This window comes from Muntiacus reevesi, chromosome 11 (genome assembly GCF_963930625.1).
Source record: "Muntiacus reevesi chromosome 11, mMunRee1.1, whole genome shotgun sequence".
Lineage (NCBI taxonomy): Eukaryota > Metazoa > Chordata > Mammalia > Artiodactyla > Cervidae > Muntiacus > Muntiacus reevesi.
Window position 1 is genome coordinate 24,088,852 of NC_089259.1, and position 19,548 is coordinate 24,108,399.

At 38.4% G+C, this 19,548-nt stretch overlaps 1 protein-coding gene across 7 annotated transcripts in view; it reads right to left on the reverse strand.

Annotated features, from left to right (window-relative positions):
• Positions 1–19,548, reverse strand: part of NBEA (neurobeachin) — a 652,386-nt gene that overhangs the window by 15,972 nt on the left and 616,866 nt on the right. For 3 of the 7 annotated variants that reach the window (XM_065901709.1, XM_065901706.1, XM_065901704.1), the window contains 6 exons: positions 10,105–10,167; positions 9,696–9,785; positions 6,765–6,957; positions 4,843–4,914; positions 2,779–2,934; positions 2,081–2,251 (listed from right to left, as the gene is read on the reverse strand). In XM_065901709.1, coding sequence (XP_065757781.1) covers positions 2,081–2,251; positions 2,779–2,934; positions 4,843–4,914; positions 6,765–6,957; positions 9,696–9,785; positions 10,105–10,167 — 745 coding nt within the window. The remainder of the gene's footprint in view (positions 1–2,080; positions 2,252–2,778; positions 2,935–4,842; positions 4,915–6,764; positions 6,958–9,695; positions 9,786–10,104; positions 10,168–19,548) is intronic. The other 4 variants (XM_065901711.1, XM_065901707.1, XM_065901705.1 and 1 more) reach the window with 3 other exon arrangements.

Below are 19,548 nucleotides of genomic sequence, written 5' to 3' on the forward strand. Positions count from 1 at the left end.
TTTTCATCATTTCTGAGCTTCATTTTGAAGATGTTAATTAGTTGGATTTAAAACACTATTCTGCTCCTTTATAAACTTTTTTATATCTAATAACTTCTAATTTGTGTCAATAATAGATGGAAGATACCACACAGCTCTGGTGCTCAATTCAACTTCTCTTGTAATGAATGCTACACTAGTCTCAAAAAAGGAAGTTTGGAAATATGTAAAAATACATTTAGACAGAATATATGTGATAATGTACCATGATTAAGAATAATAAAGTATAATAATAAAGTAGATCAAATATATTTTACACACACACACACACACACAAGAATCCTGTTAAAAACAAAGCTCTTTTTTTTTTTAGGGATACAGTTTTAAAAAAAGTAAACTTATTAGCAGTTAGCGTATGATGTTCTGTACACTGTAGAATTGGTGGCTGATTAGTTGTGCTGGTTGGAAATCAAGCAATTGTTTTCCTCAAACCAATAGCTCACAACTTGGAGCAGAGGCTAAAATGTATAATTACACGTACTTTCTCTTATTCAGTATCTACACTCAGAGACACAACTTCATAATACACTTTTAGTTTTTTCATCTACTTTTCTTCACCTGTAGCTATGGGCGACAAGAATAAATCACCGGGTCATCTAAATCACCTGGTCTTTCATTCTCTCACTACCTTCATATACATATGAACATTTCCATGCCCCGCTCTCTCACAGTTATACCTTGGTCTCCTGTACATTTCTTTTTCTCTACAGTATTTCAGGGGAGGTACATAGTATTCTTGGGAAATTCTTAGCTCTGTTTCATCATAAATAGTCCCAAACTCATGTTTTCAGAGTACTGCTAAAATTGTGACCAATGTATGAATTATAATTGGAATAACGCTAGTTTAGGTACTTGCCATTATTAACAGTTTACAGAAATCATTCTCTATTTTACAGGAGATACAAGCTTGGTAGTTAAAAACAGTAATTATTTCCAGGAAATCTGTTATCTAGTTCCTCAGTCATTTAACAGTATTTATTGAAAACCTATAATGTGTGCAACTATGCCAGGAATTAGAACCTTCAGATGCAAAGAGAGGGTCTCATGGTGCGCGTCAGAGCTTCCTGCAAACAACAGTTCGCAGGAATAGCAACTGCACTTTCATGAGCAAAAGGTTCCTCGGAAAACATGTTTGAGAAAGCACGTGTGCGTGTGTGTGCTCAGTCGTGTGAGACTCTTCGCAACCCCATGGACTGTGGTCCACCAGACTCCTCTGTCCATGGGATTCTCCAGGCAAGAATACTGGAGTGAGGTTGCTATTTCCTTCTCCAGCGGAATCTTCCCAACTCAGGGATCGAACCTGTGTCTCCTGCGTTGGATTCTTTCCCACTGCACCAGCTGGGAAGCCTTGAGAAACTCTGGTTTATGCAAACATCAACAGACGCATTTGTGTGAGTCTTTCAGAGCTTACATAGAGAATGAGAGTATGCAAGCTGTGTTTTCTAAAATTTATTTTACTCTGCAGTACCTCTTTTTTTTTTTTTTTTTCCCTATGGAATATTTCTGGGAGCACTGTTGAATAAAAAACAGTCAGGAATCACCCTAAACAAAGAAATCATCTTATTCAGCTTTGGCTCCCCTCCATGCCTAACCAGAGGGGGTGCTCAATCATCGTCAAGTAAATAGAGATACTTACTATACCCCTCGTAGAAAGCAGTAGGTGTCCTCAGGAGGCACGAATAAAGTGTATGGAATTTCAGAGAGGGGAGAGAATACATTCAGTTGAGAGAAATCACAGGAAGTTGAGAGGACCAGGTGACATGGACGGAAATTCCGAAAGGACGGGGACATCTGGAGGCCGGGGAAGGGCAGCTGGGCAGAGGGTCGCTGTGAGGGGACCTGGGAGTGTCCTCAGGCTGAAGGTTACAGTGGCTGCTCTCTTTTTACACTCTGAATACAGCTATATTCCAGTAAAGAATACAGCTATATTCCAAAGCTTTTTAAGCTTTCGTATTTTAAAATCCTTACAACCCCAGCAAAAGTTATTAGGGAAATTAAAGGAATTTCCAGTCTGACGGGACGGTTCCGGACCGATACTCACTGCTGTTCGGGTTGTCCCCTATGATGTGGTGTCGGCCGCTCCAGTACCAGAGCAGCAGGGTGGCGTCGCGAGACCCAGACACGATGTAGCAGTCCCCGCCGATGTACGACTCGGACCTGGCCAAGCACGTCACCACGTCCCAGTGGCCAAACACGATCTGAGTTAGCTTCCCTGCAACACAGAAACGGCATGTCGAATCCAACGGCTGTCTTTCTTTAAACGGTAGTAAGCTTAACTTCATTTTACTAGATTTGTGGAAAGTGACTCTATAGACCTGTAAACTTAGAAGGTAATTCAAATCTAGCTACAGATTTAGGTTCTGGAATCTCTTCTGAAAAAATGATACAAGAACGTCACTTTGGCGTTTTTTTTAAGGAAAGAACTTATAAGATAACACAATCACGATTTTTCCCCCTTGGGCTAGGCCGGACTAAGGGGAGCTTTAAGGCCTTTTACTGGGTTTGATTTGGGGGAGGGGGACAGTAGTCCCTTTTGTCCCATGAACTCGGGGCTCAACTCACGCTAAAGTTCAGAATGGATGAAATTAGAAGCAGTCAATTACTTACAATGTGGACATTTAATTGGAATCTTGGCATTAAGATGAAGATGCCTACATTAAGAAGTATGACTTCATATGAAACTTGAGGTGAAACAACAGGCATTCTGATGAGGATAAGGTATTTCATAGTTCAGTTTACCTGTTTCTGTAGAATAAACTCTGAAGCTCTTATCCCAGAATCCACAGATAAGAATATAGCGATTATCTGCCGTGACCACAAAACAATGTGCATTGATTTGTATGCTCTGGTCAACGAGGTCTGTGATCTGTCGTTTATTCACACCAGAGTTATTGGCTAAACATAAAACAGATACAGGAATTTAAAGAGAGATTCTACAAAGAGCTTCACCAAGCACTTACAGAAGGAATACTTTTATGCTTCATTTATCTAGAAATGGGTTCTAATGCTATATGATTAAGATTTTAGCATTTCCCCATGAGGAATATAAACTCTTTAGTAGCAATGATTATTTATGAACCATATTATATATTAAAAAAATTGTTGGAAATTTAAGTAATTCTTCCACTGATATTAGGAATTCAAGATGGGAATTTACAACATAATAAAAATATTTATATGCACTTAATTCAATAGATATTCACCCTGCACAAGTTCATTATTGTCCAACAAGTTCAATAATAATAAGAAATAAATATTGTATGAAATATGTTACATAAAGAAAAAATGTTTTCATATTTGCCCCCATCTGTCATTTTCTGATGGCCTTTATGATTCATGGGAAAAGAAGAAAGTAGGGATTTGTGCGAGGAGTGTTGTTATGTAGGTGGCCCCTCAGGGAGCTTTAGGTCAGCAGCTTTAAAGACCTGGATTGTCAACAAACAGAAGCCTTTCCAGAATGGGCTGGCAGAGGAGGAGGGGAATGAGAAAGATGGGAGAGGCGCTGGGGAAGAAAGAGACAGGCAGAGAGTCATGGGCAGCACTGGGACTGAATGTGAATAAAGTCAGGAACTCAGAGATGCCCTGTGATTTCCCCAGTGCCTGTCTGCATGCCAGCCTGTCCCTTACTCCACACCGTCCTTTCAGGCCAAATCCCTGGGCTGAATTCTTAAACAGAATATGCAGATGTAGAAGATCACCATCACTTCCTAACACCAACTAAATCTAAGTGCTACTATTTGTGGACATCGACTGACACTATAATAATAATTACTAGAGGAGGTAAAAAGTAAAAAAAAAAAAAGTTTAAAAAAACAGCAAAGGAAAAGAAAATCAAAGGTCTGAGTCACTTGAAAATTATGTAGTTGGTGCCTGATTGATTAGCATACAGCTATTAATCTTCCACGGTTATACTCTAGCTGTACGTGAAACTGTTGCTATTTTTTTAGCAGAGAAACAGCTAGAACCTAGACTCCACTTGAAAAATATTCCTTGTCCTAAGCATATACTCTCCGAGAGAAATATAAGTGCTATTCTGTGTAGGAGTATAGGTAACTAGCCTAAATGGCTGCCTTGCATCTTATTTCTGGGTTCAAAGATGAAGGCTGAATTAATCTAAAGAAAAAATACCATAAGTTGTTTATGGCTTTATAATTTTTCATACCACATTTGATTTTTTTCTTTATTTAGCTCTCATATGATCCCATGAGGATAGGGAGAACAAACATTATTAGGAACCATCTTACAGATATGAAACTGAGGCCCAGAAAGATTAAGGCACTTGTTCTGCATCACACAGCTAATACATGTGTATGTGATTATTTAAAAATACTTTGAATACTGCTACAAATAGTTATAGCTCCTAAGTTTGCAATTCATATGAAATCTTAAATTAAAAAAAAAAATACTAAGCTCTACTGAATGAAGATTTCCAGAAAAGTTATTCTTTAGTATCAGCTTTCTTAATAATAGCTTTGAGTCCTTATATATTTGAAATAATATAAAGTTGTTAAAGAAGAGTTGTGGCTGAAAGAAAGCACAGTTTGGATTATATGCCTTGTTTAGAACCAACCTAAATGACCTCTGGAAATACCAAGAAAATACCACAAATCATTATTTTAATATCAAAAAATTCTTAGATGACATATTATGATTTGCACAGCTCCTTGATGGCAATTTGACATTATTTGTACATTAAGTTGTGACAGAAAAAGTATCATTCAACTGTCATTTGTGATAAATAACCACATAGGAATCTGTGGATAGGCTGCATTTATGAAAATGCATTTTTTGTTGTTAACATACCAATTAGTGGATCCATTTCAATAGGAAGATGATGGGCTTGGTCCAAGGAGTAACCTGGAGCTCCTCTGAGGCCTAAAGATTAATTAAAAGAGAAAATGACCATAAAGTTCTCAGAACGGAGGAATTTCCTAGTAAGCAGTGTTTTATAACAATTATACAATATATATATTTTCATTAAAATTATTTGGTAAATTACTGTAAGAATCATTCAGTCACACTACATGTTTTTGAAGACAAATCTTAAAAAAAAATTACAACAATTTTAAGTTGGTTTCCACTTAAGATGGAGAAAGCGAGGAAGAGTGTTGTTATCCTAACAACAGAAAAAGCTGGATAAAACAGAAGACTATAACATTTCTGGAATCCATCAGAGAGCTGAAATCTAAGAAAAGGTTATGTCTACATGTAGGAATGGGTGTGGGCATGGGCCGACCTGGGTCAAGGCAGAGAGGAAGACAGGACTCCCATCCCTTCCAGTTTCTTTCACAAGATGACAAGCCAGCTGAAGGTATACAGTTGAGCCACACCTAAAATCTTAACTAAAAGCTACTTTCAGCGGATTAATAGATAGAGCTTGATTGAGTTCTTTTGTCATAATTTCTTACATGGGGTAACATATAAACTTTAGAACAACTCTAAAGAAAATAAAAACCAAATCTTCATAGCTTTCTCTCAGAGCAAAATATTTCTAGAGGCTAAGACTCCTGTGAATAATAAAGTCATATTTGGGTTGGTCTGAAAGTTCATTCAGGTTTTTCTGTAAAGTATTATGGAAAAACCTGAACAAACTTTTTAGCCAACCCCAGATATTTTTAAGAGACGTCTTCTTCGTATTTCTGAGTGAATGGAAGTCATTCTACTTCATGTTGAAAGTATTACCAATAACCATAAAACAGGTATTCAGAAATTCTTAGGAGATAAAGCTAAAGGTAATCTGGTTTTCCAGAGTGATGCAGAAGTCAGTAGAATTAAGATTCAGGTGAACTTGGTGTGGCTCAGCCATTCAGACTTAGAGACAGTGGGGATCTTGAGGCTTCTAGGGAGATCATAAGTAATGAACTGGGCCAACTAAATCATTTAGTCACATCCACTGCTGTCCTGGCTGGATAAGTATCAATTTGTCGAATTTTCATGACAGAATTATATCACTTCAAGATGTACTAGCTGGAACCTTCAGGAATGAGTGTGGAGAAAACACACATGAAATAACTCAACAATTTAGATTCTGTCTTCTCTCGGACTCAAAGCTCCACAAAGAGAGGGATGCTACTTGCCTTGTCCACTGCTGCACTCCCAGTGCCCAGGACCACTTGACACAAAGTGGTCATTCAGATATTTCCTAAATGGGTTAATCAAGCGGGAGAAAAAGGATTTGAAATCACCTAGATTCAAAGTTGTTTTTGTTTAGTATGGGATACAATTTGTCTTTTTTTTTTTTCCTCGCAGGAGCAGGGTGGGAAGACCTGAATTATTAGTAGAACTGCTTCAATTGATCAAATACTTGTTAGATACTGAACCATTAGCCAAGTGCTCTGTGAGCTTCTCTGTGGCTCAGTGGGAAAGAATCTGCCTGTCAGTGCAGATACAAGGGTTCGATCCCTGGGTCGGGAAGATCCCCTGGAGGAGGACATGGCAACCATTTCACTGTTCTTGCCTGGGAAGTTCCATGGACAGAGGAGCCTGGTGGATTACTATCTATGGGGTCACAAGAGTTGGACGTGACTGAGTGACCAAACAACAACGAGCATTGCGTGTGGCACTAAAGCACGGCAGCAGTGAAGACAGCCGAGTTCATGAGTGAGGTCTGGCAGTCACTTACTCTGCTCTTCCTGGGGCTCACGGGGCACACGCGCGAGCCCCCCGCACCCACCTGGACCCCAGCTTTAAGGCCCCGCCGGGAAGCGACCCCTCCGGCCACGCACCTACTGTGTTGTGCCACCGGTTCACCGCGAACAGCCTGCTGCAGGTCACCGTCACCACCGCGGGGACGGTCAGGTGGGGCAGCGTGTTGGCCGCCACGTGCGTCACGGGGGAGTTTGACGGGAACTTCAGCACCATGATCACATCCTGCTGCATCTGATCTTTGAACATGAGTGGACTCTGTGGAAGGAAACACTGTTGAATAGAAAGGGAGGAGAGCAAGGGAAACAAAAGGAATAACACAGTTAGTGAGAGCGCGGGGGAGAGGGAGAGTAAACAGGCTAGCGCGAGCACAAGCAGGCCGCAGAGCGGCTGGCACTCCTGTCTGTGCGGAGGGCACAGCCAAATGAGCGGGCACTCCGCACAGTTGCTGAGAGGACCCCCAATGATCAATAACCGGCTGCAATTTGGGTGCTGCCAGACGATGGGAGAGGGCTTCCCTGGTGGCTCGGATGGAAAGACTCTGCCTGCAGTGCAGGAGACCCAGGTTTGATCCCTGGGTTGGGAAGATCCCCTGGAGAAGGACATGGCAGCCCACTCCAGTATTCCTGCCTGGAGAATCCCATGGACAGAGGAGCCTGGTGGGCTACAGTTCATGGGGTTGCAGAGTCGGACACGACTGAGTGACTAACACATTTCCAGATGATTTAAGAAGTTAGCTTAGCGATATGTCCACATGATGCAGTGTAATTTTTCAGTGCAGTTACATCACTGTGGTGGAAACATCAGTCAAGCCAGTTACCAACACTGTGTATGTGAAATACGAAGTGAACCGATTCTTTCATTTTTTACCTGGCTGATCTGGGGGCATGGCTACAATCTCAATAATTAAAATATCAAAGCCTCCCTTGTCTGTGCTCCGTGTGCACGCTTCTGCTGTGTCTCTGATGACCGTGGTTTAGGCTCCTTCCCCTGCTCGATGGTGAGCTTCCTGAGAGACAACACTCTCTTTGCTTTTTTAATCTTTGTTTCTCAAACATCTAGTATATGACTTGATAGAAAGTAGATACTACCAGTACTACCAGTAAATAGTATGGTGGTGGTGGTTTAGTCGCTAAGGTATATCTGACTCTTTGCCAACCCATGGAATGTAGTCTGTAAGGCTCCTCTGTCCATGGAATTTCCTAGGCAAGAATACTGGAGTGGGTTGCAAAATACTATACACATTATTACATAAAAGACAGATAAGAATGTTGGAAATAACCACTATTTAGCTTTCATGAATGTTTTCTAATTGTTCACTATTTTATATAGACGTGTGTGTGTGTATGTGTGTGTGTGAATTCTCTGCTACATAAACTTAAAAAGCTGATTTTCTTTATAAACAGTTCCATGCCAATTTAGCCTCTAACAATTTCCCCTAGGAAAGTAATGAGTTCTGACTGGGCATTTCTCCAGGATAAATATTTTTTACTACTATTATTATTAAACAGAGAAAACCAACACAGGGATAAAACTCTTCTGCCAAAGCATTTCATAAAACAAAGTGTGAGAGAGGCTCTCTTGGACAGTTTGGTAAAAATGCTTCCTCTCAGGTCTGCAGGCTCCACGTCTACGCTGCGCCTGGGTGTGGGATGGGGACAGCACGCGTGGCGAAAGCCTCTCTGCTTGGCTGCACGTGAGGACCCACCTCAAGCAGCAGAATTCATTAGTGACTAAACAGTGAAACTGTTCAGCTGAGTTATTGTAGAGGAAAAGAAATGTTTTCAAAGATCCACATTTATTTACGTTTCAGTAGGTGATGGACTATCAACCCTTCGAAGGTGTATAGGACGTATAGGCACACAGAAGGGGCTCGATTCAAATGTGTAAAGTAGTTGACAGGATAAATGAAAGGTACGAACAATACTTCTATCACACAGTAACAACTTGTACATTTGTTTACACATATAGTATGGACTGTGTTCCAGGGCACTTTACTCCAGTATGAGGATATCTGGTCCCTTGACAATTATCTAGAAAAATTGATGAACTGTAATTCATTCTGCAAATATATTTTTGCTGTCAAGCATTTTTTTTCTCAGTAAAAACTTACTGGAAAATCACAGTGACAAAGTAAGTTCTAAAATAATTTCTTAGAAAAATTTTTACCTTCAAATTAAATAAACAGGGAAATGTTAACTGCTAAAAACTGAAAAGAGGCCATATTCTTATGAAAATGGATCTTAAAAGATGCAGATTGAAATGAAAAGAATATTACTTCTTCCCTCGCAGACTGAGAATATTGCGCCAGCTAACATTTATTGAGTACCTGTATGCCAGGGTGTGTAGTCTAAGTGCTACATACAGTACTGCGTCATTACATTTTCAGGGCTGGTGCGATTTGTTACCCTCAGGCTACACATGCTGAAATGTAAACAAATAACTTAAATACCCTGCCCAATTCATTCATTAGTTCATGGGAGACATGGTGCTTGACCCAAATCTGGCTCTGAGGTCCTTATTTTTAATCTATTTTCTTGACTGCTGCCATGCAGAGGTTGTATATTATCTCTATATATCTTTCCTTTTTGTAAAATGAACTACTTCCCCTACCACACTTTGCCCCCAAAGATCAAACCTGCTACCTTTAGATTGTGTTTCTATTATATTTTTCATTCTAATTTATAAGTGTAACCTAATTTTGGTGTCTGTGTATGTCTATAAGCCTGTATGTGTATGAAGGAGTTTATATATATGAGCCAACTCCTAATAGAGAGGGCGGCTATTTTTGTGAATCCAAAATTGGGCTAACTGAAGCCAAACTTAAAGGTAAGAAATAGACTCCTTTTTCTGTTTCTTTCTAGGTAATCAGTATATCCTGAGGCTGAAGAGTTAAGCCAATACATCGAGAAGCTTTAAAACGCTGCTAAAAAAAAAAAATCACTATTTTATTTGAACTCTACTCAGGTACAAAGAAAGACAGAAATGTTCCGCAAGCTGCCACGTCTTACCAGGTGCATGGCAGAGCTCCGAGGCGGATGTGGCTCAATAAGCAACTGAGATGGCGTTTGTCCAAAGTTCTGTATCTGTGCCTCCATGGCCTGCAGGGGAAGGAGAGTGATTGTCACAATCAGTATGCATCAACAAGAGAGGTCAACACACTCTGACAACACAAAGTGTATCCCAAGTCAGCCATGAAAAAAGTCTAGAAAATTCGCCGGGTGCTCTTCTCCCAGGGTGCAGAATCATCCAAGTGTTAGTATTTTGTAGACAAGCTCTGCTTCTCCTTCCAAACATGCTTCCGTTAAGTCACTATTCTTATTTAGAAGCTGGGGTTAAATGTGGAAATGTTATCCTGTGAGTACATGCAAGCAGCTAGAGACCAGAGAACACTCTGAACACTAAATACAACACAAATACCTTAATAAAGTCCTTTGTAAGAAGGAACGTATGGGGATCTCTAATGAAATAAGCTTCTGGAATCTTAATGGGGAAAAAAAAGAATGAAACATAAAGTCCACTAAGGATACAAGATAAAATTCAAATAAGCATGTGTTCTAATCAATTCAGAGGGTAATAAGAAAAAAGAACATTAAGACTTCTGTATAGTAATCAAATACAGCAAAACTTTCACTACAAAAAATACAGTTTAGTGTGCTGTGCTATTCTAAGATATATTCTGAAATATTATTTGTAAGCTATGAATTCATTCCTCTCAAAAGTCTTCTGAAATTTTAGAGAGAACTAACCCAAAGAGGAAATAATTCTTGGGGTATCCTGACCTATGCAATATGTCATTAAAACCTATGCGGATGGAAATATTAATGAGCCTTTGTGATTTCCAATGAATATTTCTAGATCTCAAACTGTCTGAAGTGTATAATATGCTTTTTTGGTGCGTACATCAAAGAGAAAAATCTTAAAAGAGATTTAAGTATTTCTTCTATACATAAATTCTACAGCCAAAAACTGCAATATATTTAACCAGACTAACAGAAATATTTTTCTGAAATATTGTAAGTATGTAATTTAAGTCAATAAGGAGAAGCACAATATTTACTATGATTACTACTCTGTTACCATGTTAATTTTCCCCCTAAAATTGTGTGCAGTTTGGTGGCACATAAAAGTGAAATACGAAAGTCATTGCTGAATGCTTGGGAGTCAGGTAAGTTGGTAGATGGCTCTTGCCCAAACCCTGCCACTAATCGTATCAGTGTCTTCAATTCTCATTTATAAAGTCTTTAGATTTAACAATCTGTCCTTCCGGACTGCATTTCAAGAAAATGTTTATCAATAAAAGTGTGAATTTTCAAATTTATTAGCAATATTAAACATGAATGCATCATTATCTGCCATATTTTAGCAAGTGCATAAATGGGGCTTTGGCTCTTTATTTGCAGAAGCAACAGGATGAATTACTAAACCTATTTAAGTACTGTCCAATTTTAATGTACACATTTATTTGCATGGTGTCCACTCACATGAGAACTGTGACTACCAACTAAACTGTGCTAATATAGACACCATCATACTTCATCTCCCCAAAGCAAGATTTATGATTAGAAAGGGGGAGAGACTATTTCTGGTTAGGTTCACATTATTAACAATAAATTCTGAGAATTATTTGAAAAAAAAAAAGTAGGAATTGTATTGTTAAAGCTTCCTTGGTTAGAAAATGCCCAATACCTAGCTTAATACATTACAAACTAAATATAATGATATCTACTATTACTTGTGTTTTTACTCCTCCAGATAGAAGACCAGAGAGTGGGGAAAGAGACAGAAGTAAAATCAAACACATTTAAATCCCTAGATCAGTGCCCTGCATTTGAGTAGGTAGTTTTTAAATGTTCACAGAAGGAGTGAATCAATAAACATGCTTTGCTTGACTTTCATTTTTTTCCTGAAGGGGAACTATTAAAATTATATTAGAAAATGTTATGAAACTGACTTTATTTCTAGAAATCATTTGTACAGTTCGCTTTACTGGGTCCTCCCACTGATCCTTTTGGATTGAGGCAGAGTACACATGCATATATATATATCTTAAATGCTTCAAATGGCATCACGGTGAATTTTAAGTTGTACTCAATCTTACCTTTTCAATACTACAGTCTGTTCCCAACATTCAACATTTATTTCTTTTAAGACTAAACTGAATTTCTCTTCCCTACGATCTACATCACATGCTTTCACAACCTAAAGGTTCCTAGTTCAATATTATCTTTTAGCTATCATGTAATCCTGTCCTGCAATAACTTCTTACCCTTTGAGTTTAAATTGATCAGACCTTTCTGATCTTGAAAAAGCATGTTGTCTCCCCTAAGTCTATTAAAATGTTTGAATGGTACATGAGCACCTACTGATTTTCTTGACTGGCTCCCCCACACTTAGAAAGTAATCAAAGTATTCTTTTTCACCAAGACGGGAGGTACTACTGCTGAAAATTGTTATTGGGCAAGTGGAAATCTGTTATATTATTATTTTTATATTATTCTCTTTACTTTCACATGCTCAAAGATTTTGATTTTTTTAAAAAGCAATGCTGAGGAGAAAATAGTTTTTCATGGTCAGGTTGGGCTTTGAATAGAGATACAAATAAAACGACAGCAGAAAGGGGCGGGGGACTGATGATTTTTATGGTTTCATTTCTTTGTTACTAGCTCATATTTTTGCCTATTTCGTTTCTTTAAACATATTAAATCTTTTAAAAATAAAAAAAGGGAGGGAGGTACTTTCTATGGGCACATGGTTGGGGATATACACAGTCCATACTGCAACTTATGAAGCATAAAAATTGAATAGTTGTTCTGATGCAGAAGAAAACACCTCCCTTCATGCTAACCTTGGGCAGGGTTTTAAATCCTCCCCAGATGTTCTAAATCATAATCAATGTCCTCCATATTCTCACAGCATATCTTCCCCTTTATCATGGAACTCAACACAGAATTCTTTATGTGTGTCTGTTTGCTCAGCCTGCGACTCTCTGCAGGCTAGGGCTGTGATTTAGTCCTTCCAAACATGTCTGAATACAGAAGTGGGGAAATGGTAGGGCATTTGGGCAAAACCAAAAGGTAGCCTGAAAAGAGAAAAGCACAGTAGCAAGAAAAACTTCAGAACTATTATTCTTACAACTCAATATCACAGAAATAACAAATATCTTTTGAATGTTTATTCTACGTCAAGGCATACAAACTCAGACAGCAGACTGTCCCCCAAAAGTTTTCAGCCCATGAGGACATGAGATGAGGACATCAAGGTGCATGTTAGGGAGGATCATGGGTGAGGCAAGCCCAGAGGGTCAGGGAGCCCCGAGGAGTAACAATTAGACTCAGGTGGAGGATGGTGGAGGGAGAGAAGGGCTGTAAGGACAGGGACTTCCAGGAAAAGAATAAGAGCTGAGGTTTGAAGGTTAAGTAGAAATTAGCTGGGCAACATCATAAAAAAAAAGAGTTTTTGTTATGTGGACTTTTTTTTTTTGCCATATAATGGAATTTCCCTAAATACATCAAGTAAAAAAATCCAAGCAACTACTAAAAGTTAATTATAACCTGGATTCTTTCTATATTATCAGAAATGGGATCTTAAAAAATTCAACATATTTCTATTTCTCTATATATTGCTCTGCATGGGTCAGAAAGACAATGTTATTCGTTAAGACATGTATTTATTCATCATCTGTGTCTAACTCTTTGCAATCCCATGACTGTAGCCTAGCAGGCTCCTCCGTCCATGGAATTTCCCAGGCAAGAGTACTGGAGTGGGTTGCCATTTCCTTCCCCAGGGGATCTTTCTGACCCCGGGAACGAACCCAGGTCTCCTGCATTGCAGGCAGATGCTTTACCCTGAGCCACCAGGGAAGCCCAAGTTTGGGATTAAATCCTCAGAAAAGAAAGTGAACATGCTGTGGTGCATGCGTGTGGCACGTCTGCCCATTAATAGAAAAACCTTCACAACCCAGGTACAAGGAAGCGTGGTGACGGCTAAGTCAAAGTTCAGAATGGTGTCCAAATTAACAGTGAATTCAGAATACTCGAAAAGACAAAAGTCAGGTGAACACATGTGCTTTCTCCTTCCCTCTGTGTAGTGTGGTTATCTACTTACGCCTTCTCTGGTATGAATCAGATAACACCTTGATTAATCTCCTCTTTACCTCAGTGCAGATGAATTTAGCCCAGATATATTTTTCTCTGATAGAATCTTTACAAGTTTGTCTTTTTCTTGAAACTGTTAATTTAGTATTGTCTTTCAGATGAAATGCCATCAGATCTAAGTGCCATGAGAGAGATAGTAGGAGGAAGCTAATAAGGTAGGCTGTCAAATGACCTGTTTTATATCAATTTTCCTTGGTTTGTAAAAATCTTTTAAATGGTTTTAAAAAAAATCAGCATTTTGTAAAGTACTATAGGCTATGCTATCCATAATGCAAAATATCAGATTATGTTCAAATTACCAATTATCAGCAAATTTCAGAAAATTTAAGAAAAAAGAGTAAAAGCTTGGGAACACAGAAAAAGATTTTCCTTAGTGTTGTGCTTATCTCAGTATACAGCTTTTATTTAGAATGATTTTATTTTAATGTTTGAGAGTGGATATTCTTTTTTTCCCCTTTGACCAGAAAATACAACTTCAACATATAATACAATTAAAAAAATATATGTGATTTTTATCACTCTTTTCTACCTCTAATTCTACCAATTCTCTATCAAATAGGAAAAACATGGAATTCTGAAAGCCTGAAATGATAAAAAGAAATATTACTTAATGGCAGAATGTATTTTAACTGATAATCCTTTGCTTCTGGTTTATTGTTGTAATAAAACAAGATCATATAAAGCATTACTTTTTAATGCTGGAAAAATAGGAGCAAAATAAATCAAGCAAATAATATCTGCACTTTATTATTTCTTGCCTTATAAACATTTAACTATATAAAAAATTAAAATGCTATTTTATATTCAACTGCTTCTAGTTTTTCACGGAAACTACAAAACAGAAGAACCAAGATGTTTCCTTTGTTTTAACAATCAACTGCATTAAGGCTAAGCCTATGCGTGCATGCATGCTCAGTCACAAAGTCCTGCAGGGCTCTGCAACCCCATGGACTACAGGCCGCCTACACTTGCAAAAGTATTAGAATATTTAAGGAAATATTTGATAAATCAAGCAAAAAAGGACCATATTTGCTTTAACCATCAGACTATGTTATAAAATATCTGAGGAAGGGGCTCCAATTTGCTCATTTACTTGCCTCAGTGCTTGCTTTTATTTTTTTGGTATAAAGCTGATATATATATATATCAGCAAATTTTTATATACACATATATGTGTGTATATATATATATTCTTTTGGTATAAAGCTAATACACATATATATATACACATATATATTGGAGATTTCTCTTCCTGCTGATTCCTACACTTCCTCCTTGGAATGATGAATTATAAGGATATTACATAATCAACTTAACAAATTAACGTGAAAAACACCATATCTTCTAGATAAAAAAGCTCTGTCTGGAACATCTAAACAAATACATTAGGTCAGTGCCACAGGTGACAAGCTCACTCAATTCTTCTGCTGAAAAATAAGTTAAATCAGGTAGAAAAATCCATGTATTTTAATGAGAAGGTAGTGGCTGTCCTACCCTGAATGCCCTAAATAAGCTTGCTCCAGAGTGGTGGCTCACTCAGGGCACAGAGAAGTGAACTGGATCAGCATCCTTGCCCCTGGGCGATGGTCTCCAAGGACCGCATCGCTGGTACGGGGTTGAGCCTCTGATGAGTTGGGACACAAGATAGAATGCGAAGCATTTATCGTACGCCCCCTCACTGCCAGGTCACAGTTTGGCACTGGCTGTGCTGCAGTTCTCTACCTAAGGCCACAGGTTCTGCCGGAGGACCAGCTCCCAGGGCTGCTTCTCCTGCCAGGTTCTGGCAACACGCTGCCTCCCCTTACACCCTCAAGCCTAGGCCCGGTAACCAGACGTTAACCCCAGGGGGCGTCACCTTCCCTTGATTATCTACTTTAATCTGCCCCACAATTTTGTAAATAGGACTATTTTTAAACTCTTGATTATCCCTTTAAAATTTGTTAACACTGTGGTAAGATTTACCACATAAAATTTCACAGTGTAAAATTTACCATCCTAACAATTTTTAAGTGTACAGTTCAGTAGTGTTAAACACATTCATATTGTTGTGCCTATTCTCTAGAACTCTCTTTAGCTTGAGAAACCCAAACTCTGTACCCATCAGACAACTGCTCATTTCCCCCAGCTCCTGGAAGGAAGTCCCTGATATCAAGGGCTTCCCTGATAGTTCAGTTGGTAAAGAATCCACCTGCAATGCAGGAGACCCCAGTTTGATTCCTGGGTCGGGAAGATCCGCTGGAGAAGGGATAGGCTACCCACTCCAGTGTTCTCGGGCTTCCCTTGTGGTTCAGTTGGTAAAGAATCCACCTGTAATGTCAGAGACCTGGGTTCAATCCTTGGGTTGGGATGAACCCTGGAGAAGGGAAAGGCTACCCAGTCCAGTATTCTGGCCTGGAGAGTTCCATGGACTGTACAGCCCACGGGGTCGCAAAGAGTCAGACAGGACTGAGCAACTTTTACTTCACTGCTCCTGAAAACCACCTTTCTACTTTTCTCTCTGATTTTGACTATTCTAAGTACCTGGAATTAAATAGTAATTTGCCTTGTTGTGATAGGCTTATTTCACTTAGCAAAATGTACTCAAGGTTCATTCCTGTTACAGCATGCCTCAGAAATTCCTTCCTTTTTAAGGCCAAATAATATCCCATTATATCTAAATGGCATACTTTTTTCAACTGTTCACCTGCTGATGGGCCCTTGGATTGCTTCTACACTTTGACTGTTGTGAATAATGCTGCTATGAACATGGATATGCAATATATTTCTTTGAAATCTTGCTTTTAATTCTTCTGGATATATAATCAGTAGTGAAACTGCTAGATCATATGGTAAGTCTCTTTTTAATTTTTTGAGGAACCTCTATATTGTTTTCCAGAGAGGCTGCACCATTTTACATTCTCATAGTACTCTCAAGGATTCCAGTTTCTCCACATCCTTGCCGACATTGCTATTTTGTGTTTGTTTGACAGTATCCAACCTAGTGTGTATGGAGTGGCACCTCACTGTGGTTCTGTTTTGCATTTGCCTAATGATTAGTGATGGAGAAGGCAATGGCACCCCACTCCAGTACTCTTGCCTGAAAATCCCATGGATGGAGGAGCCTGGTAGGCTGCACTCCATGGGGTCGCTAAGAGTCGGACACGACTGAGCAACTTCACTTTCACTTTACACTTTCATGCATTGGAGAAGGAAATGGCAACCCACTCCAATGTTCTTGCCTGGAGAATCCCAGGGACGGGGGAGCCTTGGTGGGCTGCCGTCTACGGGGTCGCACAGAGTCGGACACGACTGAAGTGACTTAGTAGCAGCAGCACCAGCAGCAGCAATGATTAGTGATGTTTAGACTCTTTCCCTGTTCTTGACCATTTGGATATCATTTTTCGGAGTCGTCATTATCCCTCTGAAAGGGCAATGTGCTGAGATACATACAGAACATTGACGGACACAACTAGGATTAGTATTCAGGTATAGTAAATGAGAAAAATGTTGAATAGCTTTTGCTTCATTTCCAAGTAGGACTGACCAAAAGGTGATTACATCCAAGTAAGATTTTTATTGAGGATTTAGAATATTTGAGGGATAAACACTGTTATAAGCTTCTTGGGGGAGGCCATGGAGTCTTTTTCAATCTATGCTTGTTAACCCTCAAAAAAAGAATTAAAACATTCTGTTCTGGATAATTTTCAGATTGATCTGGAAGCGAGAGTTTTAGCAGATGAGTTCTTAAGGATGCCCCCAGGTTTTTGGTTCTTTGCCCACTTTGATGTTGATCATTCAATAGTACATAGTAGAAGACTCAGTCCAGAAATACTTAATGATATGCAAGAGGTAACAACAGTACAACATCCATGCCAAATTCTCCCTTGATGAATAAATTCACATAAAGCAAACTCTATGCTGGCTGATTCAGGAAATGGAGGAGGAAGGAGGCTGAGGAGAGGACAGCGGGGGGAAGGGAGAGTAGAATCGGTGGTGACCTTCTTCAGTACACAAAATAAATTCACTTGGAGTGTCTGATCATGGAAAGACAACAATGAAAATAATAAAGCTGAAATGGATTTGCTTAGAAATATATGAAGACTAAGGTTCACCAGGTGTGGGTATAAACATTACAAAATGAAATCATACACTTTCACTAAATTAAGTTCAAATTAAAAATAGTACTTCATGTATTTGGCAAAACAAAATGCTCTTCTTTGACATAAATGGGTAACAATAATTTAGATATACTATACTGAGATCAAATGGCTATAAATAGACTCATTATCAATATGTTAAAACATTTAAAATGAGTCCTAAACATCTAACTAAAATGGTTAGGTACTTAGCTTGAGTAATACCCACTTCAAGAAACTAAAGCATGCAGTATGTTTTGAATAATTGTTAATTTATGCTAAGGTAACAACTGTGTAATATAACTGAAATCTATGTTAATTGAAGATAAGGAAGTCTCTTCAGCTATTTCTATTACAAACAGCAGGCTGCAATTTTCACCCTTCTTCCTTGTGTAAAATATGACTTTAGCCGCTTGTAAAAGCATTTGCTGTTAATTTCTGAAAATCAATAATTAGCACTTCTCAACACCACACAGTAAAAATAACACAAAGAGTGAAAAAAGCATATCTCACATAAATGACATATATCTCACTTTGACTAAGTGCATTATTTATGCTTTTCTATGGACAATTGATGACTATGGACTAACTAAGGACTTCAGTAATTAGAAGGAGAAAAGATAAAGCTAAATTAAAAGATTTATTCACCAATGAAAATTAAATGTGTATCATTAATTTTCTTGATACTAATTTCTATATAGAAACTGTATTCATTGAATTATCTCAATGCATGCCTTATTGCTACGGATGAGAAGCACATTAACAGATACATTTGAACCTATACTCTTACTAGATTTAGGGATCATAATATCCTTGTTGTTCCCAAAATGATTCTTTAAATGTAAAAACACCCAGTGTGTATTTCTACTCCAACAATTTAAAATGTATGGCTTTTCTTTCTATTTTAATTTGGCTTTTGAGTTTGTTAAGATTTTCAGCTCTGTAAAATTTCTAGTAATTATAGGGGGGAAATGAAAATGGTTTTAAGAAATATTTATCAGCCCTTTTGTTGATCATTTGTTATCATGCCTCAGAATAGTCGCCTAGGAGAAGAACTCTGAACATCCCTCATCTGAAGACAATTAGGCGTCACGGCACCAGTAAACAGACAATATTGTTCTACAACCCACTCAAGCGATCCAGGAGGGGGTGGTGGTAATATCCCTTGTCAGATCAAAGAGAGAAGTCAGAAATGAGGGAAGGAAAAGACTAGGAATAACAGATTCTCAGAAAGAATAGGCAATTATTATAGAGGCCATCAACATTGTCATGATAAATACCTTCATTTACATGATCAAGATGAAAAGTGGGTTCATTTTTTGTTTCTTATAAATTTTATGAGTTCCTTTTCTAGGAAAGTCAGCATTGCAGCTGTTTTGGTTAAAGACACATTTGTCTTGCTGGTTCTTGACAGCCCTATCATGTCAGTTCTCTGCAGTAGCAAAGAATGTTTCAGCAAGAAAATAAAGTGAAAACTGAAGAGATCTATTCTACTTCCTATGGGCATATTTTCACCATAGCAGATCCAAAGGAATGCTTTGTTATCCCTGTCAGATTGAAGCAAGAAATAAATGAAGAATATATAGTCTAAG